Source organism: Protomyctophum parallelum, assembly GCF_964188405.1.
Source record: "Protomyctophum parallelum genome assembly, chromosome: 15".
In the NCBI taxonomy this organism is placed as follows: Eukaryota; Metazoa; Chordata; class Actinopteri; order Myctophiformes; family Myctophidae; genus Protomyctophum; species Protomyctophum parallelum.
This window is the reverse complement of record NC_139710.1, coordinates 50,910,508-50,929,276: the sequence shown is the minus strand read 5'-3', so window position 1 is coordinate 50,929,276 and position 18,769 is coordinate 50,910,508. Positions and strand designations below refer to the sequence as shown.

At 47.2% G+C, this 18,769-nt stretch overlaps 1 protein-coding gene across 2 annotated transcripts in view; it reads left to right on the top strand.

Moving 5' to 3' along the window:
* Positions 1-13,473: 13,473 nt before the first annotated feature.
* Positions 13,474-18,769, top strand: part of LOC310872596 (early estrogen-induced gene 1 protein-like) — a 41,549-nt gene continuing 36,253 nt past the window's right edge. For both annotated transcript variants that reach the window (XR_014570409.1, XM_083784602.1), the window contains exons 1-2: positions 13,474-13,582; positions 13,694-14,004. Coding sequence is in view for 1 of the 2 variants with exons in the window: in XM_083784602.1 (XP_083640728.1) it covers positions 13,862-14,004 (143 nt within the window). In the remaining variant the exon portion in view is untranslated. The remainder of the gene's footprint in view (positions 13,583-13,693; positions 14,005-18,769) is intronic.

Sequence of the window (18,769 nt, the reverse complement as noted above, 5' to 3'; positions counted from 1 at the left end):
GTGAGGTTGAGCTCTGTCCAGCACAGGAGCGGCTGGGACGGAAACCAGCTTGGTCTTTAGTCAGCTTGGTATCTATGAGTGGCAACAAGGCGTTGGAGTAGCAGCTTCTCATATAGCCTTGTAGGTGATGCAGAGGGAAATGGGTCGGTAGCTCTTTGTGGATAATGGGTCTTTGCCAGGTTTAGGGATTGCAACCACTTTGGCCTTTTCCCAGACAGAAGGGATGGTTTTCTGTGCTATGCATGTGTTCAGCATCCCCACAAGCCAGGTCTTTGCGTTGGGTCCCAGGTGCTGTAACATTTCTGCCAGTAGGTCATCAATCCCTGCTGCTTTTCCGGGTTTCAACTTTCCCATTGCAGTTTCAAGTTCTTCTAGGTCGAAGGGTTTGGTTTGAGGGCTGGCTGATTGTGGTTGGTCTGATACCACTGTGCGATGGTATTCTCCTGTGGGTCGGTGGCGGTCTTGGTCACAACTGGTGGCCAACAGTTGTAACCAACACCGCCACCGACCCACATAGAATACCATCGCACAGTGGTATCAGACCAACCACAATCAGCCAGCCCTCAAACCAAACCCTTCGACTTAGAAGAACGTGAAACTGCAATGGGAAAGTTGAAACCCGGAAAAGCAGCAGGGATTGATGGCATACTGGCAGAAATGATACAGCACCTGGGACCTATCGCAAGGACCTGGCTTGTGGGGATGCTGAACACATGCATAGCACAGAAAACCATCCCTTCTGTTTGGAAAAAGGCTGGAGTAGTTGCAATCCCTAAACCTGGCAAAGACCCATTATCCCCGAAGAGCTACCGACCCATTTCCCTCCTCTGCATCACCTACAAGCTCTATGAGAGGCACTACAATTTCTGAACAGACTATATTTACATCAATATGTCTGGGTCCCCACCTACTCACTCAGGGTTGACGTGTCACACCTGCAGTGATGGGAGGGGCACCAAAATGTGGTATTTTGATTGTTTAATGGGGGCACTCCCTTAGTATAAAAGTGTATGTTTTGTGTACACATGACCTGATGAAGATCAAATGGATCGAAACGCTGTCAGTATTTCAACAAAGAACGTCTTTCTTATACCTGTGGTGTGCGGGCTCCATCCAATACCTACACCAGTTGTGATGCAACAGAGTTTGCTGTGACCGTTGTGAATTATGGGTGGTGTGGTTTTTGCCAAGACGGTGGATTGTGGCCCATGCCTTCCTGCTGTTATTTGACATGTTGGTGTTCTCTATATCTTTTCGTCCTGGGCATGACGTTAAACTGTTCCGTTCGAGAGGACCAGCGACCCTCGAATGTAAACGGCCACGAAAGGAAATTATGTGTGTGTGAGGTGTTCTCTATAGGTTGGGTTTCAGGTGGTTGTATTGTAGTAGCTTGACATTTCTTGGAGGGCACTTTCAAGGACAGACTCAATCTTCTGGAAGTCTGCTTGTTGGGTCGTAATGCAGAGGTTGTCGGCGTAGATGAAACACTGGCATTAGGCATTGGGTAGTGGCTGGTCGTTTGTGTAGATATTGAAAAGGAGGGGGGCGAGCACGCTACCTTGTTGGAGGCCGTTCTTTTGGGCTTTCCATTTACTCCTCTGGTCATTTAACTGGACATAGAAGCGCCTGTTGTTGAGGAGGCTTTTCCTGACCATTGTGCGGTGTTGGACAGTGTCGTAGGCAGCAGAGAGATCTCTGAATGCTGCTCCAGTTATTTGTTTCCCCTCAAACCCATCCTCAATGTGTTGGGTGAGGTTGAGCTCTGTCCAGCACAGGAGCGGCTGGGACGGAAACCAGCTTGGTCTTTAGTCAGCTTGGTATCTATGAGTGGCAACAAGGCGTTGGAGTAGCAGCTTCTCATATAGCCTTGTAGGTGATGCAGAGGGAAATGGGTCGGTAGCTCTTTGTGGATAATGGGTCTTTGCCAGGTTTAGGGATTGCAACCACTTTGGCCTTTTCCCAGACAGAAGGGATGGTTTTCTGTGCTATGCATGTGTTCAGCATCCCCACAAGCCAGGTCTTTGCGTTGGGTCCCAGGTGCTGTAACATTTCTGCCAGTAGGTCATCAATCCCTGCTGCTTTTCCGGGTTTCAACTTTCCCATTGCAGTTTCAAGTTCTTCTAGGTCGAAGGGTTTGGTTTGAGGGCTGGCTGATTGTGGTTGGTCTGATACCACTGTGCGATGGTATTCTCCTGTGGGTCGGTGGCGGTCTTGGTCACAACTGGTGGCCAACAGTTGTAACCAACACCGCCACCGACCCACATAGAATACCATCGCACAGTGGTATCAGACCAACCACAATCAGCCAGCCCTCAAACCAAACCCTTCGACTTAGAAGAACGTGAAACTGCAATGGGAAAGTTGAAACCCGGAAAAGCAGCAGGGATTGATGGCATACTGGCAGAAATGATACAGCACCTGGGACCTATCGCAAGGACCTGGCTTGTGGGGATGCTGAACACATGCATAGCACAGAAAACCATCCCTTCTGTTTGGAAAAAGGCTGGAGTAGTTGCAATCCCTAAACCTGGCAAAGACCCATTATCCCCGAAGAGCTACCGACCCATTTCCCTCCTCTGCATCACCTACAAGCTCTATGAGAGGCACTACAATTTCTGAACAGACTATATTTACATCAATATGTCTGGGTCCCCACCTACTCACTCAGGGTTGACGTGTCACACCTGCAGTGATGGGAGGGGCACCAAAATGTGGTATTTTGATTGTTTAATGGGGGCACTCCCTTAGTATAAAAGTGTATGTTTTGTGTACACATGACCTGATGAAGATCAAATGGATCGAAACGCTGTCAGTATTTCAACAAAGAACGTCTTTCTTATACCTGTGGTGTGCGGGCTCCATCCAATACCTACACCAGTTGTGATGCAACAGAGTTTGCTGTGACCGTTGTGAATTATGGGTGGTGTGGTTTTTGCCAAGACGGTGGATTGTGGCCCATGCCTTCCTGCTGTTATTTGACATGTTGGTGTTCTCTATATCTTTTCGTCCTGGGCATGACGTTAAACTGTTCCGTTCGAGAGGACCAGCGACCCTCGAATGTAAACGGCCACGAAAGGAAATTATGTGTGTGTGAGGTGTTCTCTATAGGTTGGGTTTCAGGTGGTTGTATTGTAGTAGCTTGACATTTCTTGGAGGGCACTTTCAAGGACAGACTCAATCTTCTGGAAGTCTGCTTGTTGGGTCGTAATGCAGAGGTTGTCGGCGTAGATGAAACGCTGGCATTAGGCATTGGGTAGTGGCTGGTCGTTTGTGTAGATATTGAAAAGGAGGGGGGCGAGCACGCTACCTTGTTGGAGGCCGTTCTTTTGGGCTTTCCATTTACTCCTCTGGTCATTTAACTGGACATAGAAGCGCCTGTTGTTGAGGAGGCTTTTCCTGACCATTGTGCGGTGTTGGACAGTGTCGTAGGCAGCAGAGAGATCTCTGAATGCTGCTCCAGTTATTTGTTTCCCCTCAAACCCATCCTCAATGTGTTGGGTGAGGTTGAGCTCTGTCCAGCACAGGAGCGGCTGGGACGGAAACCAGCTTGGTCTTTAGTCAGCTTGGTATCTATGAGTGGCAACAAGGCGTTGGAGTAGCAGCTTCTCATATAGCCTTGTAGGTGATGCAGAGGGAAATGGGTCGGTAGCTCTTTGTGGATAATGGGTCTTTGCCAGGTTTAGGGATTGCAACCACTTTGGCCTTTTCCCAGACAGAAGGGATGGTTTTCTGTGCTATGCATGTGTTCAGCATCCCCACAAGCCAGGTCTTTGCGTTGGGTCCCAGGTGCTGTAACATTTCTGCCAGTAGGTCATCAATCCCTGCTGCTTTTCCGGGTTTCAACTTTCCCATTGCAGTTTCAAGTTCTTCTAGGTCGAAGGGTTTGGTTTGAGGGCTGGCTGATTGTGGTTGGTCTGATACCACTGTGCGATGGTATTCTCCTGTGGGTCGGTGGCGGTCTTGGTCACAACTGGTGGCCAACAGTTGTAACCAACACCGCCACCGACCCACATAGAATACCATCGCACAGTGGTATCAGACCAACCACAATCAGCCAGCCCTCAAACCAAACCCTTCGACTTAGAAGAACGTGAAACTGCAATGGGAAAGTTGAAACCCGGAAAAGCAGCAGGGATTGATGGCATACTTGCAGAAATGATACAGCACCTGGGACCTATCGCAAGGACCTGGCTTGTGGGGATGCTGAACACATGCATAGCACAGAAAACCATCCCTTCTGTTTGGAAAAAGGCTGGAGTAGTTGCAATCCCTAAACCTGGCAAAGACCCATTATCCCTGAAGAGCTACCGACCCATTTCCCTCCTCTGCATCACGTCTTTCTTATACCTGTGGTGTGCGGGCTCCATCCAATACCTACACCAGTTGTGATGCAACAGAGTTTGCTGTGACCGTTGTGAATTATGGGTGGTGTGGTCTTTGCCAAGACGGTGGATTGTGGCCCATGCCTTCCTGCTGTTATTTGTCATTATGGTGTTCTCTATATCTTTTCGTCCTGGGCATGACGTTAAACTGTTCCGTTCGAGAGGACCGGCGACCCTCGAATGTAAACGGCCACGAAAGGAAACTGTGTGTGTGAGGTGTTCTCTATCATTTCATTCCAGACTTCACTGTCTATCTCCTGTGTTTTCCATTCATCTTGAGCGTTACACAGTCGTCTGATGTGCGGGGGGAGGTGCCGGCTAGCGCATAAAGGCACGGACGGGACAGGTGTTGTCTTGACCCATCCCGTGATGATGCGACAGGTGTCATTTAGGGCTGTGTCGACCAATTTGGTGTGACGTGATCGGCTCCAGCTTGAGCAGGCATACTCTGCTGTAGAGAAAGACAGGGCCATGGCAGTTGCACGGATTGTTTGTGGGTCTGCGCCCCCACTTGGGAGTTCACTAGTTTTCACAGGATGTTATTGTGGGTGTTGACCGTGGCTTTTGTGTTCTCCAGGTGTTTTTTTGAAGAAGAGTGTCCTGTCCAGTGTAACTCCAAGATACATGGGGTGGGTATGGTTGGAGAGTTTGTGACCATCCCAAGTGACGCTCAGTTCTTTTCTCGCGTCTCGGTTCCTCAGGTGGAAGCTGCATAGTTGGGTTTGTGTGTCTTTCTTTTTCTGTCTTTCTTTCTTAGGACGGAGATCAAGGTAGACGCCATAGGAAGGCTCAACACTAGCCGATGCCCCTAGAGATCCATCCCAAAGCTTCCCTCAGGGAGCACAGCAAGCCAGCTAGCCAGCAAGCCTGCCCAGTCAGCCAACGCAGCCAGTCAGCTCCGCCAGTCAGCCAGTGTAGAAAGTCAGGCTGCCAAGCCAGAGCATATCAGCCCTTGCAGTCAGCCATTGCAGCCATACCAGCCTTTCTCAGTCAGCTCAGCCAGGCCTCTCTTGAGGCCTGGCTCTCTGTCTGCCTGGCCCGGTCTGCCCTGCCCTGCCTTGCAGCAACAGAACCAGCCTTTCTGGAAAGCCAGCCAGCTCAGAATGCGAGCTGAGCAAGCCAGTGCAGCAGCAAGCCCAGACTAGGTTACCGCAGCCTTACTGTGCAGCCACAGCCACTCAGTCTAGACCAGCAGGAGCTGGCCAGGCTCCAACCCTTGCAGCGCAGCCTTAGGCCGGACAGTCCCCCTGCCTGCACTTTGTTGCCTTCCTGGCCTGTCTGCCTGCCTAGGCGCCTCGGTCTTCCTGTCTGTCTGCCTTGGCCTGCCAGTCTGAAACTGGTTTAGACTAACTGCGTGCTTGCCAGCTGCGCTGGCTTGCTGAGCTCGTATTCTGAGCTGGCTGGCTTGCCAGCAAGGCTGGTTCTGTTGCTGCAAGGCAGGGCGGGGCAGACCGGGCCAGGCAGACAGAGAGCCAGGCCTCGAGAGAGGCCTGGCTGAGCTGACTGAGCAAGGCTGGTATGGCTACAATGGTTGACTGCAAGGGCTGATGTGCGCTGGCTTGGCAGCCTGACTTTCTACACTGGCTGACTGGCGGAGCTGGCTGGCTGCGTTGGCTGACTGGGCGGGCTTGCTGGCTAGCTGGCTTGCTGGACTCCCTGAGGGAAGCTTTGGGATGGATCTCTAGGGGCATCGGCTTGTGTTGAGCCTTCCAACGGCGTCTACCTTGATCTTCGTCCTAAGAAAGAAAGACAGAAAAAGAAACACACACACAAACTCAACTATGCAGCTTCCACATGAGGAAGGCAGGCAGGCACGCAGGCAGGCACAAGCTGCCTGCGTGCTTGCTTCGCCCTCCAGTTGCTGCTCCAGTTATTTGTTTTCCCTCAAACCCATCCTCAATGTGTTGGGTGAGGTTGAGCTCTGTCCAGCACAGGACGGGACGGAAACCAGCTTGGTCTTTAGTCAGCTTGGTGTCTGAGTGGTATGAGGCGTTGGAGTAGCAGCCTCTCTTGTAGGTGATGCAGAGGAGGGAAATGGGTCGGTAGCTCTTTGAGGATGATGGGTCTTTGCCAGGTTTGGGGATTGCAACCACTTTGGCTTTTCTCCAGACAGAAGGGATGGTTTTCTGTGCCATGCATGTGTTCAGCATCCCCACGAGCCAGGTCTTTGCGTTAGGTTCCAGGTGCTGTATAATTTCTGCCAGTATGTCATCAATCCCTGCTGCTTTTCCGGGTTTCAACTTTCCCATTGCAGTTTTGAGTTCTTCTAGGTCGAAGGGTTTGGTTTGAGGGCTGGCTGATTGTGGTTGGTCTGATACCACTGTGCGATGGTATTCTCCTGTGGGTCGGCGGCGGTGTTGGTTACAACTGTTGGCCACCAGTTGTGATGCAACAGAGTTTGCTGTGACCGTTGTGAATTATGGGTGGCTCCCTGAGGTCCTTGATCGCCATTGGGTCCAACAGTGGTCATTGAAGCGTGCACACACACATGCACACATGCACCTACACACACAGGGGCACATGCGTATGCACACCTGGACCTTTAAATGAACAACAACACAAAAACTAAGGCACTGGTGTCGGACTTCTGGTTTACCGGAACGGGGTTCAACTCCCTGCAGTGCCCTGCTCAATGTGTTGTATTTCATTCATTGGTCCATGGTCTCAGGTCATTGAGCGGCGCGCTATAGTGCGCGATTCTTCATCATTGTTGAGGATTTTTTAAAGGTGAAAATCAAGGAAAAGCAAAAGGCTATAGTCCATGGTCACGGACCGCATACTGGTCAAGGTCATTTATACTGGTGAAGATCATTTACTAGTCTTATAAAGGTCATTTATACTGGTCAAGGTCATTTACTAGTCTCATGAAGGTCATGTATACTGGTCACAGTCATATACTGGTCACGGTCATTTCTACTGGTGAAGGTCATTTATACTGGTCAAGGTAATTTGTACTTGTCAAGGTCATTTATACTGGTCAAGGTCATTTACTAGTCTTATTGAAGGTAATTTATACTGCTCAAGGTCATTGATATTGGTCAAGGTCATTAAGTGGCACGCTATAGTGCACGATTCTTCATCATTGTTGAGGATTTGAAAAAAGGTTAAATCGCAGAAAAGCGAAAGGCTAAAGTCCATGGTCACGGAGGGCATACTATAGTATGTTGTTTTTCTTTTTTTGGTGGTGTGCGGGCTCCATCCAATAACTACACCAGTTGTGATGCAATAGAGTTTGCTGTGACCGTTGTGAATTATGGGTGGTGTGGTCTTTGCCAAGACGGTGGATTGTGGCCCATGCCTTCCTGCTGTTATTTGTCATGTTGGTGTTCTCTATATCTTTTCGTCCTGGGCATGACGTTAAACTGTTCCGTTCGAGAGGACCGGCAACCCTCGAATGTAAACAGCCACGAAAGGAAACTATGTGTGTGTGAGGTGTTCTCTATCATTTAATTCCAGACTTTCCTTCGTTCATTCCCAACTTCACTGTCTATCTCCTGTGTTCTCCATTCATCTTGAGCGATACACAGTTGTCTGATGTGCGGGGGGAGGTGCCGGCTAGTGCATAAAGGCACGGGACAGGTGTTGTCTTGACGCATCCCGTGTTGATGCGACAGGTGTCATTTAGGGCTGTGTCGACCAATTTGGTGTGACGTGATCGGCTCCAGCTTGAGCAGGCATACTCTGCTGTAGAGAAAGACAGGGCCATGGCAGTTGCACGGATTGTTTGTGGGTCTGCGCCCCTCTTGGAGTTCACTAGTTTTCACAGGATGTTATTGTGGGTGTTGACCGTGGCTTTTGTGTTCTCCAGGTGTTTTTTGAAGAAGAGGGTCCTGTCCAGTGTAACTCCAAGATACATGGGGTGGGTATGGTTGGAGAGTTTGTGACCATCCCAAGTGACGCTCAGTTCTTTTTTCGCGTCTCGGTTCCTCAGGTGGAAGCTGCATAGTTGGGTTTGTGCGTGTCTTTCTTTTTCTGTCTTTCTTTCTTAGGACGGAGATCAAGGTAGACGCCGTTGGAAGGCTCAACACAAGCCGATGCCCCTAGAGATCCATCCCAAAGCTTCCCTCAGGGAGCTCAGCAAGCCAGCTAGCCAGCAAGCCTGCCCAGTCAGCTCCGCCAGTCAGCCAGTGTAGAAAGTCAGGCTGCCAAGCCAGAGCATATCAGCCCTTGCAGTCAGCCACTGCAGCCATACTAGCCTTGCTCAGTCAGCTCAGCCAGGCCTCTCTCGAGGCCTGGCTCTCTGTCTGCCTGGCCCAGTCTGCTCCGCCCTGCCTTGCAGCAACAGAACCAGCCTTTCTGGCAAGCCAGCCAGCTCAGAATGCGAGCTGAGCAAGCCAGAGGTTGGGTGAGGTTGAGCTCTGTCCAGCACAGGAGCGGCCGGGACGGAAACCAGCTTGGTCTTTAGTCAGCTTGGTGTCTATGAGTGGCATGAGGCGTTGGAGTAGCAGCCTCTCTTGTAGGTGATGCAGAGGAGGGAAATGGGTCGGTAGCTCTTTGGGGATGATGGGTCTTTGCCAGGTTTGGGGATTGCAACCACTTTGGCCTTTCTCCAGACAGAAGGGATGGTTTTCTGTGCCATGCATTTATTCAGTATCCCCACGAGCCAGGTCTTTGCGTTAGGTCCCAGGTGCTCAACTTTCCCATTTCAGTTTCGAGTTCTTCTAGGTCGAAGGGTTTGGTTTGAGGGCTGGCTGATTGTGGTTGGTCTGATACCACTGTGCGATGGTATTCTCCTGTGGGTCGGCGGCGGTGTTGGTTATGACTGTTGGCCACCAGTTGTGACGCAACAGAGTTCGCTGTGATCGTTGTGAATTATGGGTGGCTACCTGAGGTCCTTGATCCCCATGGGGTCCAACAGTGGTTATTGAAGCGTGCACACACGCACGCACACACACATGCACCTACACACGCACGGGCGCACATGTGCATGCACACGCTAACCAAATGTAACTCTGAGAGTGTAACACATGTAACCAAATGGACCCTTACAGCTCTAACTCTGAGAGTATATATGGTGGCCGACGGGCACGTACAGGTCTAGTGTAACCAAATGGACCATTTGGTCCATGTCTGTAAGTCTGAGAGTGTAACACATGTAACCAAATGGACCCTTACAGGTCTGTCATTCTGAGAGTGTAACACATGTAACCAAATAGACCCTTACAGGTCTTTAACTTTGAGAGTGTAACACATGTAACCAAATTGACCCTTACAGGTCCAACACTGGTTATCGAAGCATGTACACACGCACGCACGTGTAACCAAATGGATCCTTACAGATCCAACACTGTTTTTTGTTAATCATCGAATGAAATGTGGGAGGTCGGCAAAAGAGAAAGTTTAAAAAATCAAAGCAAAGGTAATTCGAAAATGTTATTTTTGTGCTTTTGTGTTTCTCTTCTTTATACATTACTTTACTGTTTGAAATGTAAAATTTACATTTCAACGAAAGGACCTGTAAAGGACAACACAAAACCTAAGGCACTGGTGTCGTACTTCTGGTTTACCGGAACGGGGTTCAACTCCCTGCAGTGCCCTGCTCAATGTGTTGTATTTACATGGTTCATTGAATGGGGTTCAACTCCCTGCAGTGCCCTGCTCAATGTGTTGTATTTACATGGTTCATTGAACGGGGTTCAACTCCCTGCAGTGCCCTGCTCAATGTGTTGTATTTACATGGTTCATTGAACGGGGTTCAACTCCCTGCAGTGCCCTGCTCAATGTGTTGTATTTACATGGTTCATTGGTCCATGGTCTCAGAGGTCATTGAGCGGCGCGCTATAGTGCGCGATTCTTCATCATTGTTGAGGATTTTAAAAAAGGTGAAAATCGCGGAAAAGTGAAGGGATATAGTCTATGGTGTCGGACTGCATACTGGTCAAGGTAATTTATACTGGTCAAGGTCATTTATACTGATCAAGGTCATTTATACTGGTGAAGGTCATTTATACATGTCAAGGTCATTAATCCATGGTCTCGGAGGTCATACAATAGTATGTCGTTTTTTTTCGATTTCGGAGGATTTGAAAAAAAAAGGTGAAAATCGTGGAAAAGAGAAAGGCTATAGTCCATGGTCACGGACCGCATACTGGTCAAGGTCATTTATACTGGTCAAGGTCATTTATACTGGTCAAGGTCATATATACTGGTGAAGGTCATATATACTGGTGAAGGTCATTTACTAATCTTATGAAGGTCATTTATACTGCTCAAGGTCAGTGATTGATTGATTGATTGTCGAATTACAGTACATTTCAAGCACAAACTCAATACTAAAAAGTTCCAGCATGTGTCTCCACAGTAAGCTGAATAACAAAGTGTGAATGTAGTTTCTAGGTGAAAGTGATTTTTAAATTTCCCCATTGACATGAATGGGAAAAGGCAAAAATTCACATTCAAGTATTTGTTCCTCGGAGACTGTAATCACTATAGTTACAAAACTTTTAGGGATAATTCAACATTATCCCTAAAATTATTTAACCCTAAAATTTTATCGGTCGGCCTCATGGTGGCGCTATAACAGCCCACTTTACCTTTTGGCTTATAACTCTTGAACCGTAGGTCGTAAAATAAAAGATATTTTTTCCCTGGATTCCTTGGGTCATGACGCATCTCCCCATATAGGCCACGCCCATTTCCGCCATGATAGATTTTCCGCCATTTTGAATTTTGTCCAAAACACACTTTTTGCTTTTCCTCCTACAGATTTTGTCCAAATCTCACAGAAATCGGCACACGTGATCTCTGGACCCATCCAATTAAAACTGAACTGCAGAATTTTGAAAGTGCGTATCGTCCGGCCGTAATCGTCTTCCGAAGTTAGTAGGAGGGGCCTATATCACAACAAATGCCATAAATCACGAACGGAATGTCCAATCCATCCCAAATTTGAATCACATGTCCGGGGTGGTTCAATCAACCAAGTTCTAAAAGCAATTCCATTTTCATCCATAGGGGTTAAATCCCCTCCGAATTACTTACGCATGATCTAAGGCGTGACTTGAAATTGTAATTGGCTGGCAATACTAGTGGGAGGGGCATATGTAAGCCACTGCGGCAACCACACTCTGCAATTTTTTTAAATTGCGAATTTTCTAGTTGTAGATGTAAAACAGAACTCCATAGAACAACACACAATGAAGACTAAGGTTTAGTCTATCGGTTTAGTCTATCGGTTTAAAAGATACATTGAACCCGTGTTATTTTGTAAGTGTATATTTCATTGCAGTCTGCATAATTTAGGGGAGCCCAGCTTGGGGAAAAGTTAAACAAAAAAGTGACTACTTTTCCACCATTCCTGAACAGGTGATTGAGACTGACCGACTTGAATAAGCTTTCAGGGGCTGCTCTGGGCCCCAAGCAGCCGACTGGCCTAATTTACTTATAAACGGCACCTCACATAATTATGTCTATGTGAGACTTTTTGGTTCATTATTCCCCCTGGGATGGGGATCCATGCAGCTCGATTTGCACAGAACATATTCTGATAGGTAAACACAGCTGATGGTAATAATGATATTATGTTTTGGGTTCACTTAATTTATTTGTGTTTTCAGTGTGCCAGCATGAAGTCAACTGTACTGTACTGTACAGGAGATTCCATGTGTGGCACAATATAGGGAGGGCCAACACCCACCCGGGCACAATTAATGTTAACAACTTGACATTAAACTTCACAACATGTGTGTTACTGTTACCCACCAAAACGTTTTGCTGTGAAAATATGTCTATTCAAGCAAGCCCCTGTAAAATCTGAATCCCCCCCTTTTGTTTTCCCTTTTTGCTTCCTGTTCTGTTCTTTAACTGTATAGATATGGGCAGCGGTGGCCGAACGGTTTGCGGAGCGGTCTTGATATCAGAAGGTCGCTAGTTCGTATCCCCGGACCGGCACGTTAAAATGACCACCGCTGAAGTGCCCTTGAGCAAGGCATTGAACCTCTACCATGAAATGTTCTATGAGCAGGGCCTGGCTGTGAACAAGTTCTTGAGCTTAGTCCAGTTACCCTGGGTAAACATGGTACCTTTCCTTTCCTTAGTCCAGTTACCCTGGGTAAACATGGTACCTTTCCTTTCCTTAGTCCAGTTACCCTGGGTAAACATAGTACCTTTCCTTTCCTTAGTCCAGTTACCCTGGGTAAACATAGTACCTTTCCTTTCCTTAGTCCAGTTACCCTGGGTAAACATAGTACCTTTCCTTTCCTTAGTCCAGTTACCCTGGGTAAACATAGTACCTTTCCTTTCCTTAGTCCAGTTACCCTGGGTAAACATAGTACCTTTCCTTTCCTTTAGTCCAGTTACCCTGGGTAAACATAGTACCTTTCCTTTCCTTAGTCCAGTTACCCTGGGTAAACATAGTACCTTTCCTTTCCTTAGTCCAGTTACCCTGGGTAAACATAGTACCTTTCCTTTCCTTAGTCCAGTTACCCTGGGTAAACATAGTACCTTTCCTTTCCTTAGTCCAGTTACCCTGGGTAAACATAGTACCTTTCCTTTCCTTTCAAGTGTCTATTTGTACGTCCTTTCCTTTAGTCCAGTTACCCTGGGTAAACATAGTACCTTTCCTTTCCTTAGTCCAGTTACCCTGGGTAAACATAGTACCTTTCCTTTCCTTAGTCCAGTTACCCTGGGTAAACATAGTACCTTTCCTTTCCTTAGTCCAGTTACCCTGGGTAAACATAGTACCTTTCCTTTCCTTAGTCCAGTTACCCTGGGTAAACATAGTACCTTTCCTTTCCTTTCAAGTGTCTATTTGTACGTCTCTAAATGTTTTGATGAATTGAACAAGGTGGGTGGACCCTGTTGTAAACAAGTGTGTAATGCTTAATTGGGTCGTCCACTCACAGTTAACAGTCTTTGTATTGAGTTTGTGCTTGAAATGTACTGTAATTCTGCAAACTGTTAATAAATATTTCAATCAAAAAAAAGAAAACCAGGGGACGTAAAAGAATAAAAGTCTCCCGCCCTCTAACGGCAGACCTTTGTACTGCACTTGTTGTGCAGCGCCAGCTATTCCACGCTGTGCGCCTTGTGTGGCCACACGGGGGCGCTGTTTAGCTCCAGAGCTCTAGAGCAGAGAAAGGGACGGCTCAGTCTTCTGTTCTTCAGCTCTGTCATTTGTAGAAGTGATTCCCTCTGCCATGGTTTGCTCTCCTGACATATGTACTTTCACCGAACTTTGGATGGGTACTACACGTCTTCAGGTAGGTCTCTACGACTTTCTTCTAATCGTGATAACTCTTCTTCATGCAGTTCTTTTGGAAATCTGGAACGTAGTTTCTTTTTATTCCTTTTCCGTTTGAATGTGTTTACAGATGTCGGTGCGGTGGAATCATCTATGAAGAGGAGTTGTTCGGGCTGACGATATGCAGTAACAACTGGGGCATTCCACTTTTCACCGTTTTTTTTGTTCGTACGCTTTCGTAGGTGTTTAAAACCTCGATTCGCTTGGTGTGTAACAAACAGTGCAACAACAGACAGTGATGGCTTTTTTCGTGAAAAAGAAGAAATTTAAGTTCCAGACACATTTGACTTTGGAAGAGCTAACCGCAGTGCCTTTCGTCAACGGAGTTTTGTTCTGCAAGATGCGGTTGTTGGACGGTGATTTTGTTGCAACTTCTTCGAGGTAAAAAAAAGGACGAAAACACACGCATCACACATAATAACAATACTGCGTTACAATACTGCATTCTGTTACAAATTACAATAACTTCACCAGATGTTTGTTTGTATTCTGTTGACAATCTGATGCACATCAATCGTTACAGCTGTAACGTTTGATATGATATAACAGACAATATCCTAAACTGTACATGTAGCCCTATATACAGGGACAGACATTATTGTTTGCGGGTTTAATTAGTTTTGTATTATGATTTAATATAGATAAGTAAAATTACTTCATCGAAATTAATGTGATTTAATTCATTGCATTGTGTGGTGAGAAGTGGCCTTATGAATAATGACGCTTTGTTGGCAGGACTTGGCACAGATCGGTTGTAGAATTTAGACAAATATGCCATGCCACCTGCCCACCTCCTTTGAAATCATATCACAACAATCAAAATCTAGTATTAATCTGCTCTTTACTCCACTTACTAGACTATAGGAATTGGTATAAGTACAATACAATGCAGCTATATAGGCAAGGCTACTGTTATCTTGCTGAGACACCTACTGTTACTGTACTGATTGTCATTTGGATTGGATAGATATTAGATAAGTGAACACTAGGTCACAAGGATGGCACAGATGGCCTGAAGTCTTCAGCTGCTTAGTGTTTACTGTGGCCCTATAGCTTCGCATACAACCATTTCTCTTCCTATAACTTGAACACAAGGCGCTTTTGTCCCCTTTCTGTTGATCCCGAGGGTAGATTGTGATGGATTGAGTGAATTGTGTGCAAAACAATGCTATTTTGGTCACACCAGAAGACACTCCAGGATCTGTCGTGGCTCGTTTGCACATTGTGTGCATTGGCTGGCCTGGGGCAAGTTCACGATGACGAGGCATGATCACTTGACTGGCATGGGAGCAACTGTGAGTGTCTCATGGTGATCCGTGACACTTCTGCACAGCATGCTGTGTGGTGGCATCGCCTCTCCCTCCTCCAGTGTGCGGTACCTCTACAGTTTATCTCTACATAGTTGTATGTGGCTGCCCCTTAGCTGAGTGGTTGGGGAGCCAGAGCCCCTGATGGTCCCAGGTACGATTCCATGCCAGGTGACTGCTCCTAGTTGTTATAGGATGGGTAAAACCCAGAGGTATGAATTTCATTTATGACCTATGTATTATGTACATAATGTGACACTTGTAAAACACCCACATTGGACCCAATAGGAGTGGGGACTAATCTACTGTATTCTACTATTCTATCTTTCTCTCATGACTATGACACAGCCAGACATGCACCCCGGCCTATATAGGTAAACCTCAACGTGTGAAGCAATCTGGGATAGTGCATTGTTGTAGGCCAGGTACTTGGCACTTAACTGCCAATGAATCATTGTCACCACCTTCGTCCAGAGGGAAGTGTCGGACTGGTTGCAAAGAGGAGGTCAGGTAGTGATCTTGTATTCTTCGCAAGAAAGTTCCGCAGGGTGTGTGTGACTTTTGTGTGCTGACCTCAAGAGGGAATGTAGTTTGAGAATGGCAAGGTGATATGTCTTCTGTTCTGTCAAAAAAAAAAAAAAAAGACTGCATAGGCTTGTTTTTCATTCCTGCAGCTCTTTGCCACACCTAATTTGCCCTACATGCTCAGACAAGCCTCTTTAACTGCCAAGATGCGAGCTAAAGAACCCCTATATACATGAGAGAACTGTTCCTCTGGGCCTTCACCAAAAGGGAGATCTTCTTTGTCTGGAGCAGAACAAATGACGCAAATCGACCTCCCTGAGCACACATGTGTCCCGAAGCGAGAGCGCTTATGGCCTTTGAAAAGGGAGAGTAAACAAAGTGGCATATCGTGATGCAAAACCTCAGTGTGATGCTTGTCAGCGGATGTTTCTATTTTCTTGTTGTTTTTTTGTCGTCGTCATCAGAGAGGAATACATGGACATTTAAAAGAATGCTGCCTCCCTCCTCTTCCTGTCCTCATTAAGAGGACCGTGATCAGATCAACAGAGGCTAGTTCCAACAAGCTGCTGCCAGTTCAAGTCCATCTCTGTGTTGTGGCTGTTATATAAGTGCTCAGATTCCTCTGGGCTGAGCGTACGTTTACAGTCTCTCCCTGGCTCTGACTGTCTGTGTGTAGATGTGCATAACAAGGGCTCCTCACACCAGGGCCACGGAGACAGGCACCAAGTGGACCCTCTATGCTGGACACAGATTAACATTATGTCATCGTCCAGAGTGAGGACGATGCACACAAACAACCTCTTTGTTTCTGTGCCTTGCCTTGTTGTGCGTTTGGAACATTTGAGACGTAACATTAGAGTTGAACCAGCGGACCGTGCTCTTCAGGCCTGAAAACCCAAGAGTCCCCATTGGCTCTAAAGGCTGTGCGTAATCAGAACGGATCACATGCTGTAAATGTGACTGTTCCAACACTTGCTCTCTCTCTCTCTCTCTCCACCCATAAAAGCTCTTTAACTAGGGCTGGGTGTTGGAAAAACAATACCCATCAGCACTAAAACCCATTTGGCATCTGCATAGATTTTGAAGCATTAGAAAGTAGACAATCAAATCTCTTTTAACTATTCAACCATGCCACCAATTCCATCCAGCAATGTCCCATATTTTTGCGAGATTTGTCAAAAGTTTGAAAATATCTGCAAGCTCAATCTACAATTTCCAAATAGTCCCAAGTGTTGAGGTAATACACATTTAAGAGAGCAGGGTTGGGTACAAAATATTGTATTGTAAATAAGAACAGGACAGAATAATTAAATCTTGTAGAGTAGACGTTTTGAAAACAATCCAGCAATTCCCAGGCCTGGCTTTCAATAAAGAAATGTCTTGTCGAAAATCACATTCATTCTGACTGACTCACACTTAATGTACTGTATACAGTACATACTGTACGCTACAGCCCCTATAGGGTTTTGGCAGGGAAACGTAGTTCAGGGGAAACGTAGTTCAGGGGAAACGTAGTTCAGGGGAAACGTAGTTCAGGGGAAACGTAGTTTAGGGGAAAGTTGGAAACGTAGTTCAGGGGAAACGTAGTTCTAGTAGTCCTATACTCCATGTTGTTTGCATTTGAGTCTGGCTTTAACTAGCTTGAAGAGACTGCAGTGAGTCTGACTTGGCCGTTTGATGTGGCAACGTGGCTTTGATTGTATCCATTTCCTGCTCTGGATCAGATTTGGCCGTGGTGATGTAGGCACAGACAGACTCTGGATCAGATTTGGCCGTGGTGATGTAGGCACAGACAGACTCTGGATCAGATTTGGCCATGGTGATGTAGGCACAGACAGACTCTGGATCAGATTTGGCCATGGTGATGTAGGCACAGACAGACTCTGGATCAGATTTGGCCGTGGTGATGTAGGCACAGACAGACTCTGGATCAGATTTGGCCATGGTGATGTAGGCACAGACAGACTCTGGATCAGATTTGGCCATGGTGATGTAGGCACAGACAGACTCTGGATCAGATTTGGCCATGGTGATGTAGGCACAGACAGACTCTGGATCAGATTTGGCCATGGTGATGTAGGCACAGACAGACTCTGGATCAGATTTGGCCATGGTGATGTAGGCACAGACAGACTCTGGATCAGATTTGGCCGTGGTGATGTAGGCACAGACAGACTCTGGATCAGATTTGGCCATGGTGATGTAGGCACAGACAGACTCTGGATCAGATTTGGCCATGGTGATGTAGGCACAGACAGACTCTGGATCAGATTTGGCCATGGTGATGTAGGCACAGACAGACTCTGGATCAGATTTGGCCATGGTGATGTAGGCACAGACAGACTCTGGATCAGATTTGGCCATGGTGATGTAGGCACAGACAGACTCTGGATCAGATTTGGCCGTGGTGATGTAGGCACAGACAGACTCTGGATCAGATTTGGCCATGGTGATGTAGGCACAGACAGACTCTGGATCAGATTTGGCCATGGTGATGTAGGCACAGACAGACTCTGGATCAGATTTGGCCATGGTGATGTAGGCACAGACAGACTCTGGATCAGATTTGGCCATGGTGATGTAGGCACAGACAGACTCTGGATCAGATTTGGCCATGGTGATGTAGGCACAGACAGACTCTGGATCAGATTTGGCCATGGTGATGTAGGCACAGACAGACTCTGGATCAGATTTGGCCATGGTGATGTAGGCACAGACAGACTCTGGATCAGATTTGGCCATGGTGATGTAGGCACAGACAGACTCTGGATCAGATTTGGCCGTGGTGATGTAGGCACAGACAGACTCTGGATCAGATTTGGCCATGGTGATGTAGGCACAGACAGACTCTGGATCAGATTTGGCCATGGTGATGTAGGCACAGACAGACTCTGGATCAGATTTGGCCATGGTGATGTAGGCACAGACAGACTCTGGATCAGATTTGGCCGTGGTGATGTAGGCACAGACAGACTCTGGATCAGATTTGGCCATGGTGATGTAGGCACAGACAGACTCTGGATCAGATTTGGCCATGGTGATGTAGGCACAGACAGACTCTGGATCAGATTTGGCCGTGGTGATGTAGGCACAGACAGACTCTGGATCAGATTTGGCCATGGTGATGTAGGCACAGACAGACTCTGGATCAGATTTGGCCGTGGTGATGTAGGCACAGACAGACTCTGGATCAGATTTGGCCGTGGTGATGTAGGCACAGACAGACTCTGGATCAGATTTGGCCGTGGTGATGTAGGCACAGACAGACTCTGGATCAGATTTGGCCATGGTGATGTAGGCACAGACAGACTCTG